Below are 11,292 nucleotides of genomic sequence, written 5' to 3' on the forward strand. Positions count from 1 at the left end.
CGGTGGACTGATTAATTGAGGCTTGTATATCATCCAACAGGAAGAAACATATGGCAAACACATGTAGTGTAGGCTACCTGTGGTTTGTGAATGTACACAAGATTTCTGTTCAGCTGTGACTTCATTTATGTACATGCCTCACATTGACAGAGACATACATTTTATATTGCAAGGTAGTTAATTTGAGTGGTAACATTTTTCCATGTTGGAATGGCACTGAACCTTATCTTTGCAACACTGATCAAATTAACTACATTCGTATAACAGCACTTAAACAGAAATTGACATGGTTTTTTCTCATTTTTTTCCTGAAATTTATCCATTGACTCTACATTGCAATATTGACTCTACTTCCTTGATAAGGTCCACAACACCATCTGTAAGCACGCGACTGAACATTAAAGACAGCCATCACTGACTAAAGTGTAAATAACCGCTTCCAATGTCCCTCTGCATTATTAAAGAGACCCATTACTGCAGGGTTCCGTCATTTAAGCGGCTGCATATCGGCAACAGCTAGCTGCTCTGACAACCTGTTAACTCTTCGTCGAATTGCACGTACGTTAACAGAATTTTCCAGAGAAACAATATTTCATTTTTCCTTACACGCAATTCAGGAAATCTATCTGAGGAAGAATGTGAAAGTGGTAAATCTATCACCTCAGAAACAAGATGCATATACTTGTAAATTAAGAATACCAATATCAACTTCAGAGATTCTAAAACATAAAAATCATGTGATAATTTTACATAAACGTCGTTGCCCCATGCACACACTGGATTATGTGCTAAAAGCTGGAGATAAGTCGGAGCATTCAGTTTATAATCAGCATTGCATTGTAACAACGTACGGGAAATTGCAATGCACGCACTAACAGGAATAAACAGGAATTTAATGTAAAATCAAGTTGAAATATTATCACCTTGCACTCATTAATTTAAATGTTAATTGGATTCGATTTAATTAATACAAACAACTAGGACATAATAATAATAATAATAATAATAATAATAATAATAATAAGCAACACATCAAAATGTTCAGTGTAAAATTAACAGAGCACTGTTGACTCAAATAGAGTACATATAGGCGACGCTACATTATCGATTTGATTCATATAAACTATGATAGTATTGATTTAACACTGAATTTTTTTTATTTGAGAAGAAAACCGCCAGGTATAATGCACTACTGTCACAGTAAATCGTTCGTTAGAGACACACAGTTTACAGTTTAAATTTGCCATACCAATCAGCCTACTTGTAGGCTCCAATCCTTTTTCCATTAGTGTCTTCGTGGTACGACAAATCACATCGATGGTCCAATTAAGTTAATTTATCTGGCAGGCTCCAAGCAGTTCTCAACGTACTTCGTATTAACTTTTCATTTGATTTGTAATACATGAATTATCAACCTTACGTATATTGTTAATGTTATACCAAAATAAATAAATAAATAAAAAATACACAACATTCAAATGACAAAAGTAGCACTTTTGATAGGATTAAATTAAAAAGGTTAGCATGCTCCTATTACATGCCATACAAGATACTGTTACTAAATAATAATAATAATAATAATGATGATGATGATGATGATGAAGGAACTGTGGGATCACACGACAGGTACAGTTGCACATTAATAAAAAATGAACGCACCCCGCTGTTATACCCTAATATCACACTATTGCAGAAATGTACAATTAATCTTAAACCTGACATTCACCTGGCATGCTATAGACTAGAAAACAAGTACTTACCTGCGGCTAGACATACTGGGAGAACTAATCTGAAGATCAGTCCACATACAACTTCGGAAGCCATTGCCGGGAGTTTTTCTTTAATCAAGATGAACATGTAGGAAACGTCTCTAAAATATATACGCGATCTTGCTTAAGAACTTAAACTATTGTTAATTTCAAGTCCAGCCCTTTCCAAATTTCGGATAGGAGGGCATTGCCCAGGTTGTTTAACGTTACATGCCCTTTTCTCGGGGGCGCACCAGTCCAGGATAATGTTCATGCTGACCCATAACCTAAAGCCCCTCTACAAGAAGTGGAGAACTTAAGTCCCCGTCACCCCCTGTTCAGTTTTCGTAAAACAGCGCCTCTGCCTTGTTAGATTCGACACCCCATATCAGAGACTGTGAACATCTGTTGCACAACTGTTGTTTTTGCAACTAATTAAAAACGACATGCACATGAAGTTAAAACATTTACAATTCGTTAATATATTTAAATGGAGCTTTGATTATTCATATCCGCTGGTACAATGGGTCATTATCTTCGTATCTCAGGAAAACTGTGATTTCCTCGAAACTTCGCCCCAAAAGAGCAAAAATAAAGGGAAACGCTGATTAACTTCTTCATTCATAATTGCCGCCTATAATCCCGAAACCAGTCCCGAAATACCAAAGTTAAGCATTAGTTATGGATAACAGCCTAAGTTGCCACGGACAGCGCACGGATGAAAAACGTGCTATTCTTTCTCATGAAGTAAACAGCAACTACTCGCTACAACACAGCTGTAACCACTGCCTTCAAACTTCATCTGGCTTTCCTGTGCTCCTGAATGAAAACTTCGCTGTGCTACCCTGTAAATGACAAATTACATACCCAATCAGAAGCTTAGCAAATCTCGACAGTAAATGTAGGTCTCCAATAAGGAGAGGAGGGTGGAACCAGGAGGGGTGTAAGTGTCTGGATAGGTTAGCTCCTTCCAGTGTCGCACAGGCTCGTCTACTTCATTCCAAGTTCTGCCTTTGGGGTCAGGTAACCTAACCCGCAGGCAGATTCCAGTCTGGGTTAATTTGTTGGTACTAAATATAACGGATAGAAATTCTGATAAGGCAATAAAATGGTATTGTGATACAATCCAAATGTAGTGTCTTGATTACTATTTTGACATAAAACAGCCTAATAATGATTTAATTACGGTACTTCAAATATAACGTCTATCTTCATTCAGATGAGCAAAAATCAGATTACAGAGACATAACTGTACTTAACCATTATTGTATTGAACCGAGAGACGTTCTCAACATACAATGTATATGTATTATCGTGTAGGGAGAGAAAGAGAGCGATGTACATTTAGGCAGGTATATTTTTTGACAGCTGCACAATGTCAAAGGGATGGGTTCTGAGTTCGGTTTTAGTTAAGAATTCGACCTAGTGATCGTGGTTCTGTTTGAGAAATAATGTTACGGCGCCATCTATCGCTTGTAAGCAGTCTTACTAGTGTTGATACTGCCGTAAGAAGCGCTCCCTTCACTCCTATGTCGGCGCATATCCATTTTGGGGCTACCATCAGTAATATTGAAATATTAATTTCAATATATCCCAGGCATTGTATCTTTCTTAAATATTTAATTTGTTTATCTTAGTATTATTATGTACCCATGTACTTCCAAATCAAACTGAGAGGCTGACACAAGATTTGCATGCAAAATCTTGATTCAAACTGGTTTAAAACAAACTATAATTTGAAATTTAGCAGCCCTGAGCTAACCAGAATTATATAATTAACAACTTGAAAAATACTGGTAAAATTTAAGATTTTGTGCACCTAAAAAAACAGTGCAGTAATAGCCTTGCCAGGGCATGCTACTTGAGCTACTGGTATTTGACTGTACCAGCTGCGAGAAGTATTTTTTAGTTTTGTATACTGAACAGTGTGAGTATACAAAGGACAGAGTGAGATTTATTTTCCCTTTATAGTATTATGATAATTAAAATCACAAACTCTTGGCATAGATGCCTATTGCTGCAATACAGTAAAGAGTGCATTTTACATTACAGTTCAAATTGTTTAAACACGTTAATTCAACAGCAAAAAGTAAAGCAGCAGCAGCAGTACTGTAACAACACATTTTTCAAGTTTAGATACATAGGAGTGATACGTGGTTTCTGGAAAGGTACAAGAGATTATTTTTGTACCCTGGGAAAACTTTTCCTTGTAGAAATGATTGAGTTCAGGAAGAAATTGCTGTTATATACTGTAAAATTCAACCGTTTCCTTTATGAAGCCACTGTATATTGTTTTTGTTCAACCATGTCCTATATCCTTTCATTTAACATGCCTTAAAACAATGTATTTAAGCTGCCTGTTATGGATAATATTGCTCTGTCTTATCCACATTTCTATAATTATGTAAAATATGATATACTTAGCAATGTAGAAATAAATATCAAGGACATGCAGTGAAATGAAATGAGCCATAGAAATAAGACTATAATTTGTGTGATTAAAGAAATGGGACACATGGCATAGGATGAAGCACCATGCTGAGAACACAGCAGTTTATGATCATACTATGGTCTATAAATTGGACTGGAGTCCAAAAACAGTGTCGTGACAATACTTATCAGTAATTTCCCAGGACACATGAATAAAACTTCATGCACGGCTTGTTGAAGTAGAACATATAGATTTAAACGATAGCCCAGGTTTGGCAATATTTCTGGAATGCTAATAGTATGCATGCAAGAAAACTTGTTTTTAAGTACAGTTCCTTTACCTGGGAATGTTTTAAATTACTCCAATTAATTATTGGAGTGGAGTGAATTAATTTGACTTCATTTACCAAAATGTTTCATTCTAACAGAAAGGCATCTCAATTAGTTTTGACTCATATCATAACATGAGTCAAAACTAGCTTCCAATCCAACACTTACATAAACAGACTTTAATACTGTTTATGTGAGAGGGCATGTGATGACAGCAACTGTTCATTTCATTAGATTTAGGTTTTTCTGGAATATGATATTAAGGACAATGCCAGAATAAATGCTTTCTATAGCTTGGGGATATGTCTGCAAGACTGGCTTTAATATGTATAGGTCATATATCTAGCCAACATAGCTTTAAGATGTCCTTGAACAAAGCTGTAAGTTACTACGTGATTAAATTATTCTATCAAATGAAAATCAAATCCAAGAAATATGGAGACAGCAGTGAAAGGCTGTTAATCTGGCTGTCAAGCTTTGGTTACCATGCCAGTATATGTGCTAAGTGTCCAGTGGAATGTCTTTAATATCCTATTCTTGAATTTTCTGGCAAATGAAAAGATTTCCACCACTGTCTTTTCCATACAGCAGTACCGGTAATGCACATCCACATCCATAAAGATCAAGCAGGCCTAAATATTATCAGCCTGTGAAGAAAGCTCCGGGGATACTGTACATATGTCAGAAGCACAACACTTAAATTAGTTAAATTATGATGTATTGATTGGCCCCATCAATGTTCTCCCTCCATGATGATGGGAGGTGACATGTTTTCTCCCATCAAAGAGAATCTTTGTTTGTTAGCTTTAAAATATCGGCAGGGTACATAGTAAGGACACAAAATAAAAATTAGAGCTACTTTAATATCTCAGGTCAGATCATTTTGATTCTGGTGAGCAGTAATTATTATTAATACAAATGCTGATGTGTTTTGTTGTAGTGCAACTCCCTTGTTACAAATCATAATGTGTGCTTTGTCAGACCTAAACTCAGTAAAACGTACACCATATTAAGGAAGCGCTGACAAATAAATAGACTTATTTGTCATAGTATTTGCAGAATCCAGTACTTTTTGACAAGTCGCAAAGTGACAATTTTAAGCCACATTTGACTGTTTTCCATTTTCAAAATTGTACTTCTGTCATCCTTTAATTATCATCACATGTTCTCCTTACCCCTCAGTCAGGGATCCAAATAAACTGGAAAACCAATAAACTGTAAAAAAAAAATAATAATAATAATAATAATTAAATAAATAAATAAATAAATAAATAAAAAGTATCACATTAAACATTTGTAAGAATGAGTATGCGATATGGATGCATGTATAGTGCTGTAAAATAAATTCTTTGATACAATAATGCTGTGAGTGATTACCGATGGCATTAGATATTTCTGAGTTAGTTTTCCAGACAGGAGCACGTCTGTACATGTTAGGAATTAAATTGGATCTCTTCAAGGCAGATGTACTGCACTTGCCAGCTAAATCTTTGTCTATCTAAGATCCATGAATAACTCCTGACAGTTCTGCTCTGTTCCTTTCCAAACCACAGAGAACCACAGCATTATCCTGGATCATAGGCTCTTCTTCCCATACAGAGAATACTGGCTCTGTGACCTGAATATCGCAATTTTTTGGTCATATTTACAATTATAGCCTACAAGTCGCAGCTCCTCGTCTAGGGACTCTTTCCAATCACTTATTTTTATGTCCTTGCATCCTTTCATTGTCCTTTCCTCACTTCTTCAGCTCCACCCAACAGAGGAAGCAAGGAAAGGGCGTGAGGACACAGGAATTGAGGAAAGGTGTACTGGGCAAATGGAACGTCCTTGTTCAGTCAAAGCCATGGGTTGGAATGTCCTTAAAGATGACGGACCTTGGTTCATTTCAAGGTTAGTCGATGACTGAAGAGACAAGGACTGATTAAATAAGTGATTAGAAAGAGGCCCAGGTCCTTGCAATACCCTGCTGGGCTCCTGTTGGCTTGTCTCCATTCCTGTGACACCAGAAGCTTAAACCTGCACAGAGTAGCACTGCTTGGCTCGTCTTCAGCCTCTACTGCATGCCCATGCTGTTCCTTCACAGGCTAATTCTGTTTATCTCCAAGCTTATTTACTGCACTACAGGCTGTTTTGTGTCAGCAGAACATTCTTCCCCTTTATTATTCCAACATAGGTATGACCACCTCTATAAATCAGTGAGTAAATAAATAAATAATTTTCTGTTATTCTCATATTAGGCCTGTGTTAGGGTCAATGGGTACATCAATGGGTTTAACATTATTACTGGTTGCAGATTAAACAGTTTACTATTGCAGCTGTAATTAGTAATATTATACTATAATGCAAAACATAACAAATGGTTGACAATGGAAGGTGATAGAAAATCAGTGCATAGTGTAAGTACCAGTACAGTTGATTTGACTTCTTTGTCCATCTGTCTGTCCTAATTTGTCAGTCCTTGTGGGTCGTCAGAAAGTTTTTCACAGGGATTCAGCATACCCATGAGAGAGGACACCAAAGCAACACCAATGTAGTCTGCAGGCTATACAATTCCAAGAACTGATAATAATACAATGACGTTAACTAATGAAGACACTGGAAAATCTCTTCCTGGGAATGCATTCAGAAGCCTAAAACCACTTCTTAAGTGCATTTCTCAACATGTAGTATTCCCACAAAGGAAAGTCTGTGGCAAGTCCATACAGATTAAATGTGCCAAACACACACTTGCACATAGTTTTGTGTGTTAGAGTATAAAACATCTGCCAAACATCAAGAATCCTTTCAACTAGCATCTGCAAGACATAAACTAAGGGAAATAAAGGAATATTTCATTGAGGCAATTCTTTCATCAATGCACAAACAAAACAACACCACTGCCATATAGCTTGATTTAACATAGTCTGAGTGGAAGATAGGAATTAAAACTACTCATCCGAGAAATCAGACTCCACAAAACAAGCAGTGTCGAAAAACCTAGGCCCAGCTGGTTGATACGCTTGAAGACATAATAAGCTTTTTCAGTCATGCATTTTGGCAGTAGTCTCAATCCTGCAGGCATATGTTTTTAAAAATGTGTCTTTGAGACCTAAGTAAACCTCTGAAATGCTTATTCAGCTAACCAGTGTCCAGCCAACATGCCATAAGTTTGAGTAGCGTAAGTTTTGTTTTCAATAAAATTTATTTTTCTTCTTTTCCCAAGAAAAAGCATTAGTGTAACTAATGCATATTGAACAAGATAATACTTCATGGGTATTTAATTCCAGGTTGAAGTCACACCCATTAACCTATGACAGCAAAATCTAAGGCTTTGCTTTATAATGTGAAAATACTAATTCAACGAGACCTGAGTATCTTCAGATACTCTTACTTTTGCGTTATGAATTGGCTTCAGCACTGACAGACGATAACATTTTTATTTGAGACTGAATGTCAGATTTTTCAGTGGTTACAGCTTGTCCATTCACATTTTTGAGTGTTGACCATACTGTCCGAACCTTGAAGGGAGGGGGTTTAATAGAAAATTGTTATTGATTTTCTAACGTGACATGGAAAAAGTCAGGAGAAAAAGAACCAAAATACTGCAGAGAATAAAAGTGGGGCAGAGATTAACTTTACGCAAATAACTTTGTAATCAATCCATGCATGTTTACTTGGATTAACAGTGCGTTTCCAATGCTGAACTGTGTTGTACTATATATTATTTATTATGGTCCCCAACTGTACAGTTGCCGGCCTCAATATTTTCCATATTATCTTTTGGATTTTAATGGATCATATTTACAGAAGCAATTTTCAGTTAGGGCCAAATCTCAAGTCTGCTTGTGCCAATTTAACTCAAATATTTACGTAAAATACGTACATTTTGTATTAGTATTTAGCTGAGGGGGTAAGAAAATAGGCTTAAGCACTGAAAGACACTACTCTTTGTAATCTTAGACTTAATGTCAAAATGATCAGTGTCTTCAAAATTGCCCATAGACATATGAACGCATAGTAAACTGTTTGTAGTAATACAAGTAGTTTTAGGGAGATTTGGAACATTTGAAGCATCACCTACTCAACTATAAATTATTTTGTGTTCAAAATAAAGCTTCAAAGAGTGAGCTACAGTAAATCTGCTAATTTGTCTGGGAGTGTTTAGGGTCTGACCAAATGAAACACCGTATCCAACCTTTTACAACCATGTCTCAAAAATCCAATAATCTGTGAATTAAAGGGATAGTTAATTTCCTGTTTTTTGATGTTATTTTAGTTTAAGAGTGTGATGTCAGTTGGCCCATGCAGTTTTTGTGTGTGATGAAGAATATGTTAGATATTTACAGATGGTCCTGATGGCCTGCCAGCTGTGCAATTGCTGGTATGGGTTTTTAGTTTTCAGCAAGAAAATGCACTTACTCCAGAGCAACATGTACAGTGATAATACATACACACATACACATATTTCATTGTGAACCATTTCCTATAAACACATGCAGCCTGAGACTGCTGCGTTCAATGAAAGAAGTGACACAGCTCCCTGTATCAACAATACTACATGTGGAGAGAAGAAAATGACTGCATGAGAGAGACCTCAAAGCAACCACAAATCCACAGGACTAAACCTGGTTTGTGCATGTGCAATTCCAACTTGTGGGGAAAAAAAGGTTGAAATCTTCACCAACTACCTTTATACTGTCCGGATCTACTGAAAAGGTGCCTTGCTGTCTTCAAACGGGATGTTAGCGTGATAATTTTACGCTCTCTCTCGGACCTCCCTACCTCTCTCTATAGCAACTCCTCATCCTTAAATTTGGGCGAGTAGACAATATAGCCGAAAGTCAGCCATAATCATAACGTTAATTTCCATTTGTATGTAGTGTGGCTACATACAAGCCAGCTGTATGTAATAGGCTATATCCAGAGACCGTATATTCGATGCCTGTCTAGCCCTGGGAAATGGAGAGCTTGTTCCACATTGATCTGATAATAAAAGAAATACCTGCACAATATAAAGACCGATTTTTTAAAATAATTGTGAATAGAAAACTAATCTACTTGTGTGTATAGCCTCTGGAGACATAATGTCCCTGTACAAGTTGTTTTGGAGTTACAGTATGTGAAGTGTTAGGGTTAGGGTTTTAAAAACAACAAACCTGTGATGGCCCCTATACCAGCCAATGCAAAGCTGCCAGGTCATCAGAAACTTCTGTAAATATCTAAAATACATCCTTCACTGCACCCAAAAACCGTCTGGGCCAATTGAAAACATACAGTAAAACTGAAAGACTTTAACTAAAAAAAAAAAAAAAAACTAAAATAAAACTATTAAGTTCCATGACTATTTCACAAAAATCATATAGAAATCATAAAGCCTTGCCAAGACTAACAATAAGACCAGAAGGATAAGGCTATTACTTTACAGCACATTTCTTGCATAACATAAAGGCTATACCTCCATAAAAGTTTCTTTATCCAAAGAAGATTTGATCTGTTCTCATTTCATAGAACATTTTCTTTGGAACTCCATTAGCTTGCTTGTGAACTTCCACACAACCATCAAGATCAATGCAGTTCTTCACTGTCTTCAGTAAATATTCAAACATTTAATATATTCAGTGCATTATAAAAAACAAGTAGCCTGCACATTTCCCAACTTCACTGGATGAACAATTCAGAATTTATGACCATTTATTTCTAAAAAATATTTTCTTAAAACAAACACCAAGAGGCGTTGGGTAGAAATTAGTCTATGAAAATAATGACATGTGGAGAACACGAATAAAACCATTTAAAATGTTAATCTCTGAGTGTACAGTTTAATCACTGGCATCAACACTGTTATTCCTCAAAAAATATGGTTTGTGTAGAGTTCCAGCTGAGTTCATGTACACTGTAACGGAGAAAAACACTCCGTTCCTGCTAGGACACTATATTTTAAAACGTTCGTATTTTGTAGATGCTTATGATAGCGATTGTTTGTCGCGAGTACGCCGCTTTCATGTAGTGCACACCATTTATGTTTGCCGGTTTGTCAACTCAAACCTACGATCTATAACTCAAACACATTCACTACTGTACATCTGCTCACCACCATACTATACTGCAAATTACTTAAACATACACATCTGGTTTCAAACATGAAATTGATGATAGCGTGTTCAATAAACGCTGTTGTTAGGAGTTGCTACCAACCGTGGTTTATTCCGTTCGTTCCTTTTTCAAACTGGCATGACGTAATCCGAAGAGCACGATTCTGTGCAATTTTATTGGAAGCGCTGGACAAGTCTAATTGGCTATTATAGACAGGGGGAGACCATAAAGTACATTCGTGATATTTTCTAATACCCAATTAGATATGTGATGATTAGATATGAAGTAGCAATGGATAATATATGTATAATGATTTCTATATGTAAAAATATATACTGTCATTTCTTCTGAGATAATTGAATATTGTACGGAAATGGTATAGTCCATATATAGATAATGTAGTGTATATAAACAGGGCATTTTGCTCTCAGTAGTGGCTGACAGTAGGTGGGTGTAACTGGGTGAGTGTAATTTATGTGCTGATTCTTTTGTTTTGTATATATATATATATATATATATATATATACACACACACACACACACACACACACACACACACACACACACACTGTATATGTAAATGTGTGTATAATAGTTGGGGGCACCTTTGTAAATGAAACACCCCACTTTTGTTGCTCAAGTTGAGTCTCCGCTCTGAAGTTCATTGTAAAATCCACCAACCGACCATCCGTGTACCATACACTCTGCA

The 11,292-nt window shown here is 36.3% G+C and overlaps 1 protein-coding gene across 6 annotated transcripts in view; it reads right to left on the bottom strand.

Annotated features, from left to right (window-relative positions):
- The window catches only part of LOC135252733 (piezo-type mechanosensitive ion channel component 2-like), a 128,066-nt gene extending 117,319 nt beyond the window's left edge, over nucleotides 1-10,747 (bottom strand). For 5 of the 6 annotated variants that reach the window (XM_064331176.1, XM_064331175.1, XM_064331174.1 and 2 more), the window contains exon 1: nucleotides 1,761-2,557. In XM_064331176.1, the coding sequence (XP_064187246.1) occupies nucleotides 1,761-1,857 (97 nt within the window). In that variant the 5' untranslated portion in view covers nucleotides 1,858-2,557. Of the gene's footprint in view, nucleotides 1-1,760; nucleotides 2,558-10,685 lie in introns of those variants that run through there. The other variant, XM_064331177.1, reaches the window with a different exon arrangement.
- Nucleotides 10,748-11,292: the final 545 nt, after the last annotated feature.

Source organism: Anguilla rostrata, chromosome 4 (assembly GCF_018555375.3).
Source record: "Anguilla rostrata isolate EN2019 chromosome 4, ASM1855537v3, whole genome shotgun sequence".
Lineage (NCBI taxonomy): Eukaryota > Metazoa > Chordata > Actinopteri > Anguilliformes > Anguillidae > Anguilla > Anguilla rostrata.